At 38.3% G+C, this 17,230-nt stretch overlaps 2 protein-coding genes across 3 annotated transcripts; one reads left to right on the top strand and one right to left on the bottom strand.

The window, feature by feature from the left end:
• Window positions 1–135: 135 nt before the first annotated feature.
• Window positions 136–8,968, top strand: LOC110963583 (intermediate filament protein ON3-like). 2 transcript variants are annotated; one of them, XM_022212019.2, is made up of 9 exons: window positions 136–294; window positions 4,637–4,845; window positions 4,950–5,010; window positions 5,204–5,299; window positions 5,383–5,547; window positions 6,595–6,720; window positions 6,801–7,021; window positions 7,128–7,153; window positions 8,080–8,968. In XM_022212019.2, the coding sequence occupies exons 1-9, from the start codon at window positions 136–138 to the stop codon at window positions 8,271–8,273; spliced, it is 1,257 nt and encodes a 418-aa protein (XP_022067711.2). In that variant the 3' UTR covers window positions 8,274–8,968. The 2 variants fall into 2 exon arrangements, with proteins under 2 accessions (XP_022067711.2, XP_022067712.2); XM_022212020.2 differs by having other exon boundaries at window positions 8,027–8,202.
• gpbar1 (G protein-coupled bile acid receptor 1) lies at window positions 8,761–14,292 on the bottom strand. Its single transcript, XM_022212021.2, has 2 exons — window positions 14,066–14,292; window positions 8,761–12,613 (listed from the first exon to the last, which is right to left on the bottom strand). Exon 2 carries the CDS (start codon window positions 12,573–12,575, stop codon window positions 11,532–11,534), a length of 1,044 nt encoding a protein of 347 aa, XP_022067713.1. The 5' UTR covers window positions 12,576–12,613; window positions 14,066–14,292; the 3' UTR covers window positions 8,761–11,531.
• Window positions 14,293–17,230: the final 2,938 nt, after the last annotated feature.

Consider the following 17,230-nt stretch of genomic DNA (forward strand, 5'->3'; position numbering starts at 1 on the left):
CTCTGTGATTGGACGCGTGTGAAGTTCTGGGGAGGTCTTGACGCTCTCGGCCACCTTTAAAAGCAGCTGATCTGAGGGGCTGAGAGGACTCCAGCTCACCTGTTCACGCTTCAGCTCGCAGCTCCAACCTCGAAGATGTCCAAACCCAGAGACTACAGCAGCCAGTCGTACAGCCCCAGCGACGGAGCTCCGGCCAAGAGCCAGCCGGGCAGCAGGGTGGACCCGACGGGCAAGTCCAGGGAGAAGGACGACATGGTGGGACTCAACAACAAGTTCGTCCAGCTCATTGACAAGGTCTGGAAAGGATGTTTTCTGTCTATAATTGTTCATTTATCGATAAATATATGGAATATTAGTGCAGTGCATAAGTGCCACCTTTCAAAAAGTGGTGAATAATGAAGCTCGATTATTGAGTAAATGAACAAATATTTGATTATAAAACACTGAAGTAGTTGTTTTTAACTAATTGTCTGTTTATTCCTGGCATTATTATTGTTGTTGTTGTTGTTGTTGTTATTTAATCATATATTTATATTTTTTTCACATTTTTCCTCTTATATAAATTGAGTACATATATGTCACCTTTGAAAAGTGTTCAACAATGAAGCAACAATTTATGTAGAAAAGAAGAGAAAATGCTTTATTCAATGTCAAGGCTGCGAAGTCCCAGTCAGAAAAAGAAAGAAAACACAACCATAAATGAAAGACGTGTAAATGAAGTCTAAATTTTATTTTATTTTATTTTATTTATTATGGAGGTTGTTTATTTATTTGTTGGTTTATTTATGTTGGAGAGTATTTATTTATTTATTTATTTATTGTGGAGGCTGTTTATTTCTTTGTTGGTTTATTTATGTTGGGGAGTGTTTATTTATTTGTTTATTTATTTTGGAGGCTGTTTATTTCTTTGTTGGTTTATTTATGTTGGGGAGTATTTATTTATTTATTTTGGAGGCTGTTTATTTCTTTGTTGGATTATTTATGTTGGGGAGTATTTATTTATTTATTTATTTATTTTGGGGGGTGTTCTTGTTCTGTCTTTATTTTATTTTATTTTATTTATTTTTTTAATATGAAAAATTTAAATAACTGTGCATGTTGTGCTTTTTTTTAAAATATTATTTATGCAAAGAATTTTTTTTTAAATTTTCCCCAACACATAAAATACACAAAAGGGGAAAAAAACACAAGAGAAACAAGGGAGAAAAAAAAACACACTACAGCCAGCGTTTAACCATTAATAAATGAAAAAATATACAATACATGTCAACACAAGATCTGTTGTGCATTTTTTTAACGTTAATTTATTTCCTTTGCTCATTTGAACCGCTGCAAAATCTTTAACAAAAGCAGGATTTTAAGTGTTTCGTGAAAACACTGAGGCCGTTGACGGCAGCAGACTGTTTGTAAAACCTGTTTCCTGGAGCAGAATTTATTTGAGCCTGTCTCCGCTTGAAATCTGATCCCTGAGGCCATGAAAAGTGATTCTTTCACCAGGAAGAACATGTAGGACGCCACCTTATGGAGAGTCTGAAAAGCTCAGGTCACCAACCTGAAACCAGAAATGCTGCTTCTTGGCTACTTGAGCAAATGCAAAGATGTAGACAGGCTGAACATTTAGTCTTTATAATAGGCCACGTCTACATGTTTTAGGTGTGCAGGAAAAGGTCAGCGACACACTGCTGAATTTTCTTCACGATTTCTGTTTTCATTGTAAAAATAATCGCATAAAAATCAAGAAGCCTGACAGAAAAGAAATGTTTGTGAATGTCACCATAGTCAACTCTTTACTGACACTTGAAGACAATACAGAAAAAGTAGCTTAGCCGATTTAAATACAACTGTCATTTTATGACCATACAAGCAGAACAAAACACTATTTATAAAAGTATTCATTTTTGCGTATCTACAGGTTTTTCATTTTTACGGTCAACGTGTAACTTAATGCCTCTTTTGTGATAAGATACTGTCTTTAGTTTAAAAAAAATCTGGAAAATATTTTAAAGAGCCGTTAATTCTATTGTCTAATTTAAAAAAAATCAAAAAAATATTTAAAATTCTTCAGTCTTCATTATGGAGGATTTTGCTTTCACATAATTTTATGTATTTGTCAAGTATGATATAAATATAAAAGCATAAAAACACCAAGGCACTCTCTGGGTGAATAAAATGCCTTTAATACTACATGGCAAGTCAAAAAAGGAGACAATAAGCCCCGACGCGTTTCAGCCCACAAGGCTTTCCTCAGGGGGACAAACAGAGTAAAAGGACACACCATGTGGTCCTTATAATCAAAAGAACCAACCAATAGAAATCCTCCACCTGTAAAGGAGGAAGTGGAGAGAGTAACCAGTGCTTGCAAGCACTAAAAAAAAAAAAAAAAAAAAATCAAAGAAAAACAGAATAATCAATATCCTCATTCAGTCCAGGATATTTCGTAGCTTGTAATTTATATATCCAAAAGGTCTCACGTTGTCTTAGTTTTTTCAATCTATTTCCTTTTTGTATTGAGTCCTGTATATGTTCAATTCCATGTATTTGGAGAGAAGATGGGTTACTATTGTGGAGGTCCAAGAAATGTCTAGCCATAGGATAATTGGTGTTAGCTGTACGGATAGCATATTTATGTTCAGCCAATCTGTCCTGCAGTCGTCTCTTAGTCATCCCTATGTAGAAGACTTGACATGTTGGGCAGACCAGTCTATAGATGACAAAAGTAGTTTTACAATTAATGAAGTGCTTAATTGAAAACTCCTGGCCTGAATGAAGATCCAAAAAGGTTTTTGTATTCAGAACATTAGTGCAATGATTACAGTTTTGACATTTGTATGAACCAATAGGTTTAAAGTCAAGCCAAGTTCTTTTACAGGAAGAAGGCTGATAACTATGAACCAGTTTGTCTTTAAGGGTGGGGCATTTTTTAAAACAAAATAAAGGAGGTTTTGGGAAAATTTGTCTCAGAGTTTCATCACTGTTAATAATATCCCAGTTCTTTTTGATAATGTTTCTAATACCATTAGCCTCAACGCTGTATGTAGTGCAAAAAACAACACCTTCCCTAGAATCCTTGGGGGGATTTCTTACCAAAAGCCTATCCCTATTCAAATTTTGTACCCTTAGATAAGCCTTTTGCAGAGTCTTTCTGTTATATCCTCTTTCCTCAAATCTGGAAATCATCTCCTTAGATTTAATCTCAAAATCATTATCATCATCACATATTCTTCTGACTCTTTGTAACTGTCCATATGGAATATTTTCTTTCAACCAATTAGGATGACAGCTTTTATTGTGCAAAATGGTGTTCCTGTCAGTTATTTTTCTGAATAGAGTTGTGTGTAGATTACCCAAATGATCTTTATAAATTGTCATATCCAAAAAATTAACTTTTTCTTTGCTGTATTCTAATGAGAGCCGTATATTGGGATTAATATTATTCAGAAATAAATGAAATTCTTTTAATTCTTGCTCTGTACCAGACCAGAATAAACACACATCATCAATATATCGCCCCCACCAAATAATGTATTTATAGAACCTGTTAAACTCTATGTTAAGGACATAGTCTTGTTCCCATTTTCCTAGGAATAGTCCTGCATATGAAGGGCTATAACAGGCTCCCATAGCACAACCCTTAACCTGTCTAAAAACTTTATCTTCAAATACAAAAATATTATTATTTAAAGTCCACTTGGTAAGTGAAATCAAGAACTCATTAGGAGGCATATCTGTGGGAAGGCGGTCACTAAGATAAAACCTCATTGCTGCCAGTCCTTCTTCATGTACAATGTTAGAATAGAGGCTTTCCACATCCATAGTGACCATGAATGCTTCTAAGCCTATATTTTTCATTTCTTTAATTTTAGAAAGGACATCGGTAGTATCCTGGATGTAAGCTGGGAGGGCAGGAAGATAAGGTTTAATAAAATAGTCGATAAATTTAGACACAGATTCAGTAAGACTATCATTGCCAGAGATAACAGGTCTACCTGGAGGATTAACAAGGCATTTATGGATTTTGGGAAGCATATAAAAAGAAGCCATTTTAGGGTGTTCCTTAAACAAAAACTTGAACTCCTGTTCGGAGAGCCAGTTTCTCTCTAATGCATCAGTGAGTAACTGTTTCAACTCTACTTTCAAGTCTTCAATAGGATTGTATGGAAGGCGTTTGTAAAATTCTTCATTATTAAGTTGCCGATAGGCCTCTCTCACATACATATCTTTACTTAATACTACTACCGCACCACCTTTATCAGCCTTTTTGATCACAATTGATGTGATATAAATATATTTTGTGCTGGTGTTAATACAATAAAATTTGTGTAATTTTGCAATCAAACATTGTGAAAGAACAAAATACTAGTTGTAAAAAAATGATTTTATTGTAATATGGAGATTATTTTACCTATTATTTTGAACATTCAATGTATACATTTTTTCAGTAATTTTACCAGCTGTTGTCCAGAACTTAAAATAGTTCCAAAATTATGTATCATTTTTCAGTCCTAAACATGGATAATTTTACTTTCAAATAATGAAAAATGATCTGTGATATAATGATACATGCTGTGTTTATTTGAATCCAGTAAAAAGCGTGTCATTTGTGGCTCCCTCCTGGCTACGTTCGTGTCTGTTGCAGGTGAAAAACCTGGAGGACGAGAAGAAGAAGCTGGACACCAAGCTGAAGATCCTGAAGGAGCAGGAGGGCTACGAGGGGAAGGTGGACGAGCTGGTGAAGCAGCTGGAGAACGAGCTGGAGCAGCAGGTGGAGAACCTGCTCGGAGACCAGGAGAAGCTGAAGGCCGAGCTGCTGAGGAACCAGGAGGAGCTGGAGGACACCAAGAAGAGGTCGTCTGCTCCTCCGGCTCTTCACGTCTCTGTCTTTGTCCATCCAGAGTAAACCACGAACATGTATGACACAATGAATTCATTTAATTTTCTGTTTGTTTCAGGTTTGAGGAGGAGATGAACAAGAAAGCTGAGCTTGAGAATGAGTTTGTCGTCACCAAGAAGGTACAGTAAGCTGCTTTTTTTATTCAAGCATTTAGAAAACAGCAAAAACTCTTTATATTCCCCAATATTCAAAGAATTAGTTGCATTTCATTTACCACATGTTAATGAAAGAAGAGCTTTGGCAATACTTTGGAAACGGTTTCTTCACTCAGCCTATATACTCATGCGTGTGTGTGTTTGATGTGTGTGACAGGACGTGGATGAAGGTCATCTGGAGGCCGTGGATGTGGCTCTGGAGCTGGAGGACCTGATGGGAAAGCTGGACTTCCTCAGAATCGGCTACGATGAGGTAAGCGCAGATCAGCAGCTCCAGAGAAGAAAATGAAAATAAAATGTGTTTGTAACAGTTGTCGTCCCCTCTACCTCCCGCAGGAGATCAAGGAACTGGAATCTCAGGTCCAGAACGAAACAGTCCTGATCCGCGACAACAGCAAACGTTCTCTGGACATGAATGAGATCATTGAGAACGTCAAGGCTCAGTACGCCAACATGGCCGCCCGTGGCAGGGAGGAAGCAGAACAGTGGAACCAGAGAAAAGTGAGGAAAAGATCAAGTCTCTTTCAGGGAAAACTTTAACACTACACTGTAAAACTTCATGTGCATTTTTGGGCTTTAAAAAGTTTAATGCAGAATATTATTATTGTTACCTATAATAAGTATAATTAGACAGAGACAGACAGATACAATGACAAATTGAAGAAATATACTTTTTAAATGCATATTTTATAGTTATTTTACATGAATGAAACCATATTCTTTCAATGTTATGTCATATTTACTAAACAGTTGCCTAAATGTATTTACAGCATTAAACATGAATTTAAGAGTTTGATCACATAAATTTTTTTTTGCTTAATTGCAAATGCAAATAGTATTTCATATAAAATTAAGACATTTTTCTTGAATTTTTTTTTAAATTCTAAAATTTTATGAGTACTTAGTTACAGGGTTTTCAGTGTATTTAACACCAGAGTCCATATTTTGTAATTTTATTGAGATTTTCCTGCATTTTAAAAACAGAAAAGAATCTGTAAAAAAAAAGAGACATATCTATGAAATCTTGATGAATTTGAAAGTGAAAAAATAATTTAAAAGTAACATTTATTTATTTAAAAAAAGCAGACAAATAAAAAGTTAGCATTTGTAAAATCTATTTTCTTAAGTGAAAAAACTGTGAATGTTTGTTCCAGTTTACCTTGGATGTTGTGTAATTTTATTAATATTTTCTTGCAATTCTAAAAGGCAGGAAAAATATCAGTAAAATAAAATGGAAAAAGATTTAACACTGACAAATACAAGCTTTACTCGAAATGATTCTCGATTTTCGTGTTAAGACAAATTTTAAGATATTTTGGTTCATTTTTGAAACGTTTCTGATTTTTTTCTTGTACATCAAAAACTTTACATCTGTTAAATGATTTTAAAAAATTACCTAAACAGGTTTATAATACATTTATAATACAGATTTTTCACAGGTTGGGCTATAATTAAATCATGTTCTGTGATGGTTAATAATTTATGCTTATCACAATGTAGTAAATAGATACTCTGTAAGCTGTAATTTGATTTGGTCCTCCCCTTTAGATGGACGCCTTGGTCTTAAATGCAGGACAGCGAGAGCAGGAGGTCCGTGACATTAGGAGGGACATCTCTGACCTAGTTCGTCTCGTCCAGAGACTCACTGGAGACCTGGATGCTCTCAAAAGGAAGGTGAGGATCAATAAACACAACACTGAAGAGTTCAGACGTCTGCAGTCCAGCTGATCTTCGTCTCACTGTTTCATTCTTAGGAGGATTCTCTGAAGAAGGAGATTGACAGCGTCAGACAAGATGGCGACGAGCACATGGAGAAAGCTCGGAATCAGATCGCTCAGCTAGAGGAGGCCTTGAAGCGGGCCAAGCAGGACTTGGCTGGACAGATCCGCGAACACCAAGAGCTGCTGAACCTGAAGCTAGCCCTGGACATTGAGATCGTCACCTACCACAAGCTGCTGGAAGGCGAGGAGCAGAGGTATGTTAGCAGAGAGGGTTTAGTAATAGTCATGAGCACATCAATATCCAAGAGATGAATGTGTAAATGCTGAACTAACAACTGTTTCTGCTTCATCCCTCTGAAGAATGAACGATCTCATGCGCAATGGAGGTGAGAACCATTTTACTCCAGTATCTGAAATGCCTAAAATGTTCTCATAATGTGGTTTCCCCGGTTATGCTGCTGAAATGAGCCCACAGTGAGGGAAAATGTGAGGAGAGCAAAAAATAAACAAAACGGAAACAGCTTGTGGCTCAGAGAATGATCGTGTCCGGACCCCTTGCTGCTATCTTGTGATCTCCTTGTGGGAGTCTTAAGCTGGAAACCACAAACCTAAAATTAGCTTCCCAACTCCTCCATCAACAAAGTCTTAATATACCAGAATTCACTGCTGCTCAGCAATGCAGCCATTTATTATGGCAAATAGACAAACTAAGTGTGGTTTTCATTACGCTCATGTTTCCTCACTTCCTTCCCTCTTAGCATCTTAGCTTCTTCCAATGAGGATTTGCTCGCTCTAAGCTCCTCCAGAAACCTCTTCAAGGTGCATGTAAAAGACTGGAAGAGCCTCCGTAACGGCAAAGGAGGAATGATTTCAGAATCTGGAATGTTAGAGGATCTTCTAAGCTCTTTAATGCACTTTGAGGTGATGATGAGGAGGCTTCTGGAGGATCTTTGAGTGAGGAAACACAGGTGTATGCGTCCTCTCACTTTCTTGCTGGGTATAGCAAAGAAGTAAGAAGAGATGCAAATGAGGGAAGCAAGAAGACATGTTAATGTAATAAAAAGCAGCCTTCAAGGATTTTTTTGAAAAGAATTCTGTGAAATGTAGTGGAGGTTGACAGGTACATATACCAAAAGTCAGACTGTTTAAAAAAGAGTAATAAAAAATGCACATTTAAAAATGGATACAAATCCATTTCACACATACCAGCTTCATTCATGTTCTGTGTCCCACTAAAATCAAACCTCTCTTTCGCTCAGATTTCTAAAAACAAAAAATAAACCAACCAACCCAAGTCCTTACTTGCACGCAGACGCTCACCTGCCATCCAAGCAACGCCCACCAGAGAAGCCGCAAGAATCCATCCCTGTCCCCACGGCAACCACCGATATCCCGGCAACCACTGTCATCCCAGCAGCATGTCCCGTCTCCAAGAAGCGGCTGCTGATCCGAGTGGAAGTGGAAGCAGGCAGAGTTGTGTCCGAAAGCTCCCATTACACAGACTGATCCACCAGGCCTCTGTGCAGCATTACAGTATGTCCGTAAAATGTGAATTTTAAAACCTCAAATTTAAGTTAATTAAGTTAAACTATTTCAAGATGCTATTGATTTTTATTTTTATCGAACAATCATCCCTTTTTGTTTTTCTGCTTTCTGGTGGGGTGAACAGCTTCATGGCAGGTTGAACGTTTTCAAAGAATCCATGCTTGGATTTGTGGAAGTTTGTTTATGTCAATCGGTGCTTTTGAAAAGGTTTTTCTTATCTTTGTTTAGATTTGCAAAGGCTTCCAGTATATTTTTTTAATCTTTCTTGCAGTTGTTTCTCTTTGACGTAAATAGGAGTAGGGTTTTGTCTGCGTAAAACAGGAAACCACCTGTCTTGCGCTTCAACGTTGTCCTCAACGGGTGATTGGCTAAAGGAAGGCTTCTGTTCTGTTAGTCCACATCTTATTAAAGATAATGTCTCCTACAATCACAAAAATCACATTAAAGAGAAGATGAGAAAGAATTTTAATGTTCTGGAAAGAAAAACACTCATAAGTCCTTTTTGTCTGCTGCAGTTCAGCACAACACGGCAAAGGGAAATGTTTCGGCCAGCCTGAATGTCTGAACCCTTGTACCTCAAATATGTCAAAGTAATCACAAGAAATCAGATTAGAGTTTACTGTTACTGGAATACAATAAATAAAACATGACCAGTGTGTGTGTGTGTGTGTGTGTTCACTTTCTTTCACACAAACATGCACATGGAGAAAAATAAACTGGGATTTAAATGGTATGCTGTTTTAAAATCTGAAAATAAAATGAAAAAGTTCAGTTAACCATTTTATGAGGCGTACATGCTAGCTGTTCTGCCAGCCTTAAGGTAAGCTAGCCAGCTTCAGCATATGCTATGTAAATGTACCTCAGAAGTTGAAGCATAAAGTGAAGAAAAAACTCAATTATCCATTTTATCAGTGTTTGACAATTCTTTGAAGGAAAGGAAAACAAATATGATAGGCTTACATGCTAGCATACTAGCTGTTTCCCACAGTTTCCAGCCTTAGGGTAAGCTAAGCTAGCTAGCTCCAACAAAAATATTCTATGTATATTTACCTCAGAAATCAGAGCTGGGATTCACTTCAAACCTGAGCTGAAAGTGTTTGATAGTAGTACAAGTCAGATACAATTAAGTCATACATCTCCAGAAAAACCTTTGTTGTCAGGTTAGCTATTGCTAACAGCAACAGCTGATAACAACACACTACATGGCATTTTGTGCTTGCAAACATTGTAGCAACATGTCCACAGAGAGAGGTTAGACTGTACAATCTTAACAGTTGATTTAATGAGACACAAACAAGACAGAAGTGCTAATAAACATTGCGCAACTGTAGCTTTCACTTCTTTTCATGCACCGAGCAGCCATTTTGGATTGTTTAGTTGGTCCTTTAGGAGGTCTTTTTCAACTTTCTGAGTCAGAAATCTGACTTCCAGATGGAATCTCCAATTGTGAACATGGTAATTCCAACTTTTCAGTTCAAATTAAATGCAGCAATATGTAATGTGAGATTTAAAAGTGGCATAAATCTTCTTATCAAGCTCTTTAAAAGAAAAAAATGTATTTGCCAAACTGCTGAGCTATTGCTTAACAGAATTTGAACACTATTGGGGTGCATTGTGTTAGATGAAAACGTTGGAGGCGAACAGATAATGCAGATAGCAGTAAGTTATTAGAGATTAGGTGAAGTCCGACAGCCTCATCCTGTGCCCTCCTCCTCGTCTCCCGGTTGCTTTCTGTCTTTCTGACACACATGTTAATGATATTCCGATGTGGAAAACTTACTGGAACATGTCTTCACACGGCATCACACGTGCCTCCTGACCTCACCATGACGTCAAAGCTCAATGAATATCCCAACAGTACAGATGCTGCTTGCTCTTTAATTCTATTACAGTCTGCTTTTCCTCCTCAGTTCAGCTGTCTCCTTTCCACCCACATACTGCGCAAACACATTTAAATTAAATTTTGATTGTGGGTTTTAGTCCAACATAGTTTATGTTTAATCAAGTCTTAAACAGAGAGCAGAATGGATCTTTACAGCACTTGAACACTCTGTTCTACAGTATTTAATGTTCCTGTATCTAATCATAATAGAAAGTGGAATCTCATAGCGGCATAAAATCATTTTCAGCCTTTAATTTGTGTCTCTCTGCTGCATGTTGTGGCTGCAAGACTAATCTCTTCATGTCGTGTAGATGTATGATGGATGCATCCACCTCCCCTCTTCTGCTTGCATACCAGTATATAGATAAACACTGGCAGAGAAGTAGGAGTAAACAGTGCAGGCAGGGGGTGAGAGATGGAGAAGCTCTACAACCTGTTTAATTCATGTCCACATGAAGCTGCACAAGAGTATTTACCACTGATACAGGGGCAGTTTATTCAGCCTCTGTTAGATCTGATGTTACGATTGAGCACATTTACATTTCAGCTGTTCAAACACAACTACCTGCCACACATTAACACATTAGTAAGCTGACATTAGGACAGGTTCAAAGTGACACAGTGCAGAATTAACCTCAAAGCCAGGTCTGGTCAGCGATTTTAATCCCATTCAGAGTGATTCAGATGATAATTACAGCTGCAGTTTATGATTTGTATCTTACAGTGGATATATAAGTCTGTGGGAAGATAGGAGTAGTCTTTAGTTTTACTTTTTTTTGTCAGGTCACTGTAAAATTTGACCACATTTTGATTCATGAGTGATTTTCTTAAGTCAATTAAAATAAATAACTAGATTTTTTTTTTTAATTTGTGAAGAAATGTGATCCCTAAACCAATAAGTCCCAGTTACTTGTTGTCACCCTAACACACATGGCTCATGTCATCTGCCAGGTGAGGGATGATCGAAGGTGTTAGTGGTGAAGTTGTCTGGGGACAGATCTCAGGACTTTAGACATGTCTGTTCCAGTTTTACATATGTTAAACTTAAACTAGAACACGCATCCCTCCACAGGCAGCTTCCTCACCATCAACACCTTCAGTCAACCCTCACCTGGCAGTTTCGCAACAATTTACATCTCAAGCCGTGTGAGTCCTGGGTTGTTTTTTGAGGGTGCTAATGCATCCCTGGTTCTCCTAATCAGTCAGTTAGGCCTGAAAAATCCTGTTGGATGAAAGATTTTTCAAGAACCAGTAAAAGAGTTTTCTTCTACTGAATCTCTCAAGACTACTATGGCTTTGATGGTTATCCACAGATATATATCAGTGTTCCTTCAGACTTAACCTTCCACTGATCCATGTGTTTGTCGCCTCCATCTGTCTCGGAGTTTCTGGAGAACTTTATATGCAGGTTCTGTGTACTGCTTGTTGGCCAGGCCGAGCACCAACGGCACGACTGCCATACTTCCAATACCAGTGCAAGACAGCACAATGTGAGTGTTGAAGTTCCACTTGGTGTCACTGATCAACACTGCGATGCAGACGTGCATGTAAATGAGGTAAGGAACCCAACAAGCCAGAAAAGTTAATGACACGGCAACAACACAGCGAGTGTAGCGCAGGTTCAGCCTCTGCTCCCGGTCGGAGGCCTGACTTCCTCGCTCCACTGAGCGATGGAGGCGACAAATGTCCTTGAGCTGGCCTCGGGTGATCCACAAAACTCGGCCGGTCATGCCAGCAATGCTAAGTATAGCAGGTAGGACGAGCCCATACACCTCCAAGTAGATGAAAGCGTTGGGGAACACCCGGCTGTAGGAACAGCAGGCGGTTCCGTTTGTCGAACAGTTTGTTGCTAACTTTTGGCCACTTGCACAACAGTCATTCCAATCTGGTCCCTCCCAGTTATTCCACCCAAAAGCAGGAAGCGATGCGTACAGCAGTGGCGGTGCCCACACCACGAGCAGCGCTAACGGGAAACTGCGATGCATCCACAGATTATTGTAATGCAGGGGGTCAACGATGCAGATGTAGCGTTCATAGTGGACCATCACCAAGTTGAAAAGAAACGCCAAGAAGAGGAAATTTGGGAACACATGAGCCACCAGACAGGAGCTAAAACTTAACTCCCGGTTCAGACCCATCAGCGGTATAAAAGGCAGCGCCACGCCGGTACACATATCAGCCACTAGCAGGCTGAGGAAGAAGTAGTTGGGTGTGTTGTGGAGCTGCCGGTTCCAGGAGATGCCCAAGATGATGACGAGGTTGGCCAGGATGATGGAAATCGACAGCGGCACCGTGATGACGTAGATGAGGTGCTCTCTGGAGAGCAGAGCCTGGGAGTCGTTGTAGTCCATCACAGGTGACATCTGCAGACCGACTCCCATTTAAAGCTTATCTCCAGTCCCATTAAGGTACAGCTACCCTGTAGAGAGGAGACACAGCGACCACGAAAGTTAAGATTGGATTAATTAAGATTTATGAGCCAAGAAGTATAACGAGGCTTGCTGGAAAGAAAGGGCCACTGAACAGGGATGACAACCAACATTAAAGAGTCCACAATTTATTGTGAAATTAAACCAATGCAAGAAGTTGCCAGTAAGGTTTTTTGGCAATTTTTGCTTTGTTAGATTTTATGTAATATCTCGTAAATTTAAATCAGCTTTACCAGTTTTACAGTGTTCAATGACAAAAACTTCGCAAAATCTACATGAAAAACACAAAACATCCAAATACGTAAAAGTCACTTACTCTTTCTTGAAACTGTCTTGAGAATCCAATCATTAATTGACACAATCTAACATTAAAGCTCATATAATACTTTGAATATGGAATCAGGATATTTTGACCTACATGGTCACTGCACAGCTCAAGAGTCAATTCAGGACTACGGTTAAAAAAAAAAAGAGAGAGAGAGAGACCGGAATTTACATGATTTATTCTCACTGCATGAAGAGGGATGGAGAAGCTGAGAACAATCTCAAAACATATGTAAAATGCACTACAGAGGGACAAAAATTCAACACATTCAGAAGGGAGAAGGATGTCATCAAAATGAATATGAAGAGAGAGGCAAGAGATGCTGAGTCAGATGACCAAACAGACTTCAGATCAGTTATGAAACCCACGGCCACAGCCTACAATCTGCCGTTCTGTCATCTCTTCACCAATGAGACCAGTTGAGCCTCTTTGTTAGCTAACAACAAATAAGAACACGTTAATGGACGGGAGGCTACTGTCATTTAATAATTCATCAGCTCTGCAGCTACGACTGCCTTTGTGTCTATTATAATCTGAAAAGTGATGCACATCCCGAGGAAAATTTAACACAGTTTATAGCAGTGAGGGAAAATATACAAGCTTTGTTATGTCAGTGCAACTTTTTGTGTTAAAAATCTTCTAGCTGTAAAAAAAAAAATGCACTATTTATAATCATGACATTAAATAGAAGCATATGTGACACAAATATGATGCATGAGTCTCGTAAGCCCAATGAAGGGAGTTTTATGGTATCAAAGTCCTGCTCCAGTTTCAGCAAATGCTGTTTTTAAAGGGTCTTTAACAAGGTGAATACACAGAAACAAATTGGTTTTCCAACATTACCGCCTCAATGCATCGGTGACGCCTTCATTTAGCTGTAACTCTGAAGGCTTCTCCTTGAATTTATTTCAAATCTATTTTCCAGAACTTTACTTTAATGAAAGAAAAATGGTTGATTCAAAGCAAGCATTGTTAAAATAATTGGTAATGGTTTAATCTATGTTGTGCTGGAACATAAATAATAGATTGGTAATGGTAAACGGAGAAATGTATGATGATAAATTGTAAAATATGAACTTGTTGAAACAAAAAGCAAGAGAATTAGTAAGATACTTACCTTTTTGTCATGAACAGTTAAGTCATGTACTGTTTGTGGGAAGCAGTTGGAATAAAGTGCAGCTTCCTATCTCTCTCCTGATAAGTTCAAGTCTGTTCTCCTGCATATCATATCAAGAGCTACAACAAGGCAGAATAAACTACAGAAGCTTCTTCGTTGTCCTTCCAGATCCTCAGAGAACTCGACCAGCAACCTTTAGACGGAGCGAGCAGCCAAGACTCTGGCTGTTCCTCTCAGATACTTTAAAGGGGAAGTGCCCACTGAGGGAGGATGCGGAGGAGGAGGCAGCTGTTCTACTCAAAGTGTCTTTTCCTGCTGGGGATGAGGCGGCAGTGTCCATTACCCCAGCCGACTAACTCTTTTCTCTGTGCTCTTTCACCACTACTACATTAGTTTTAACCACTGAGCAGGCCTGGTGGTGCACATCCATGAATGGAAGTGGATGGAAAGCTATTGTCACTGCAGCCTGAAAGATGATAAGAACATTCCAGTTAACATCATCTGGCATGTTCTTTGTCTTCACACTCTCCATAACAGCCCCCTGAATGTTCCCACAAATCTTCTGTAACAATATTCACCAGTTAAAACTTAGAATCATTTTTGGCTACCACAAGAGAAAAACTGTTATTTCCAAATTTTTAGAAGTTATCCGGGCACTACTTTCTTTAGAATTAAACTTTATTGTAGTTAGACAGAGTACAAGACAACAAAGTACAGTTTAGCATCTCAGTGCAAAAGCAACAGCAAAGTACATTATACACAGTACGGATACAGTACACAGCAATATATAAATATACAAGACAATACATTTATACACAAATATATAAAGCATTATCTGCATACTACTCTTGCAAATTAAGATTTGATTTACAATGCGAATTAATTAATTTTCTATCTATGTATTTTCTGTACAGTAGCTTGAATGGCTAATCTGCATCAAAAGCAAAACAATCTTGAAAACAATGAATTTCAGATGTTTCATAGGCTAGAAGGTGGTTGCTTTAGTTAAATAATTCTACAGAATACAATTCAATGTACTTGAGCTTCCAGACAACAACAAAACAGGGTTTAAATTATGTTTCTTTGTGCGTTGTGGCTAACACACTATTGTTAGCTGTTAGCTTTTAGCTGCCACAGTTTAGCTCCATAAGTTTGTAATAAATGCCCCAAAAAGTCAAATTACTAATTGAAGATTTTGCTTATTTAACAGGAGAGTGTGACATTTTGGGACACCCCCCCCCCCACCACCACCACCAAGAATTATCATTTGTTACATGATTTAGAGGTTGCTACTATTTTTGTGACTGTCTGCTAGCTAAGTGAAGCTAAGAGAATTTAGCATAAAGACTGAAAGCATGGGGAAAGTTCCAACCTGGCTGTGTGAAATTCAAAATATATTTATTTGCACTTGTATAGCTCAAAAATTAACAATGCATCTTCTTTGTTTGATTCCTGGAAAAACAGAAAGGTTAAAACAATAAATTGATGTTTTATGATGTGCTACTGGGTGTGATTAGCAGCAAGTGCTAACTCTCATAGCGAGGCTTATTTTAAATTGTACAAATAATGTATGGTGATGCAATTTTGAATCATTTAACATTTAAGTGATATTGCACAGGGCTGTATTCACTTTGGCTGCATAATGTACTCAGGCAACTTCAAGTGGCTTTTCCTGCTGATGGCTTTTTTTTGAGTCGCATGACTAAATCTCTTCACCTCATCTGTCAAAGTACCTGTCGCTTCTGAGCACCGACCCAAACGTTTACATACAACAATGTGTATGTCTGAACTCATAACAGCTGTCACACACAGCTCATATTTAAACACAGCCTGGACAGAAGGCCGGCAGCGACCTGTTTCCAAACAGGGAAGACTCCTACAGAGACAGTTTGTTGGAGACCTGATAGAGATGGACGAGCTCCAGTTAGATAATGGTTTTAAACAGAAACGTTCCAGAGTCTGGAGCGTTTAAAGACACTACGCAGGGAGGACAGGCTGGAAATGTTCATTTACATCTGGGCCTTTCTGGAACACACAGCTAAATCAATTATCTAATCAGGTTTAATATTACATGCAAGGGGAGAATGGAATATGATAAGATTAATAAGCTCAGCCGGCGAGCCAGATCAATGCTACCTTCATGATGCCACTGCTTTTCTCCACTTTGACTGATAGCAGTTTTACTTATGGAAGAACAACACATTTGAATATATTTTATTTCATTACAACTCTTTGAGACCAAAGAGTCAGGAGCTGTCATTGCACTCAAAGTAAAACATTATTTTGTCACCTAAAAATGTAATTCAAAAGGGCAATAACTGAATCCTTTTCTAACATTATTTGGTTAGTTTGAATGTGTTTCATTTCATGGTAAGTCTGTTTTTGAATGCAATGACAGGTACTGATTATCTGGTCTAAAAAGATAAAATGATTTATTTATTCAAAGATTGATTTTCATTTTACCATCTTGCAAAGGCCACAGTTGTAAGGTGAAAAGTGAGCTCTTACTAAAAAGTAGATATTTGTTTGATTCTAAGAAACAAAAAAAAGTGTTTTTTAGATTTTATATACATTATGCTCTATGTCAAGCATCATGAACAGAGACGTAAAATAAAGGTTTCTGTTCGACAGTTTGGCCTTAAATCCCCCTTTTTTTCCAATCTACTGCATGCTTTTCTCTTAGCCTCCGTGTTTCCGTGGTGACTGCTTTTTCAGGCAGCATTGTTAATGGGTTTGTCGCTTTCCTCCTCTTCCTCCAGCCATGTTTACCTTGGCAGCAGCACCTGCCTCTCTCAGCCGGTTGGTTCAGCATCTGTCGTCAGAGAAGATGAGCTGCAGCTTAATAGATCAGACTGTGGCCCCGTCAACATCTAAAGGTAATAATCCCACTAGTCCTACTCCACACACCCTTAGCTGCTGTGACAGATGAGGAAAATGTCCCGCTGCCACTGAACACCTCATTTGACGGCTGTTATTTTCCTGCTGAAACACGTCACCATCGTGCAACATACAGTGTGTCAAATCATTTTAAAGCCAAATGCTAAAAAAGAACATCACCTCTCAATAACTGCATCATTTCTAAAGCGGAGAGTTGAGTATTACTGATGTGAAATTAAAAAGTATCAGCACAGATATAAAAAAACAGGCCCATCAGTAGGAAACGCA

The sequence above is a fragment of the Acanthochromis polyacanthus genome, chromosome 22 (genome assembly GCF_021347895.1).
Source record: "Acanthochromis polyacanthus isolate Apoly-LR-REF ecotype Palm Island chromosome 22, KAUST_Apoly_ChrSc, whole genome shotgun sequence".
In the NCBI taxonomy this organism is placed as follows: domain Eukaryota; kingdom Metazoa; phylum Chordata; class Actinopteri; family Pomacentridae; genus Acanthochromis; species Acanthochromis polyacanthus.

What these genes read in the sequence shown, in the direction of transcription:
- gpbar1 (XM_022212021.2), bottom strand. Translation starts at nt 12,575, where the DNA reads ATGGGAGTCGGTCTGCAGATGTCACCTGTGATGGACTACAACGACTCC.
- LOC110963583 (XM_022212019.2), top strand. Translation starts at nt 136, where the DNA reads ATGTCCAAACCCAGAGACTACAGCAGCCAGTCGTACAGCCCCAGCGAC. An exon ending in AACAGTGGAACCAGAGAAAA is followed by an intron (nt 5,548 to 6,594) that starts GTGAGGAAAAGA and finishes CCTCCCCTTTAG; the next exon opens with ATGGACGCCTTGGTCTTAAA. An exon ending in TGGATGCTCTCAAAAGGAAG is followed by an intron (nt 6,721 to 6,800) that starts GTGAGGATCAAT and finishes TTTCATTCTTAG; the next exon opens with GAGGATTCTCTGAAGAAGGA.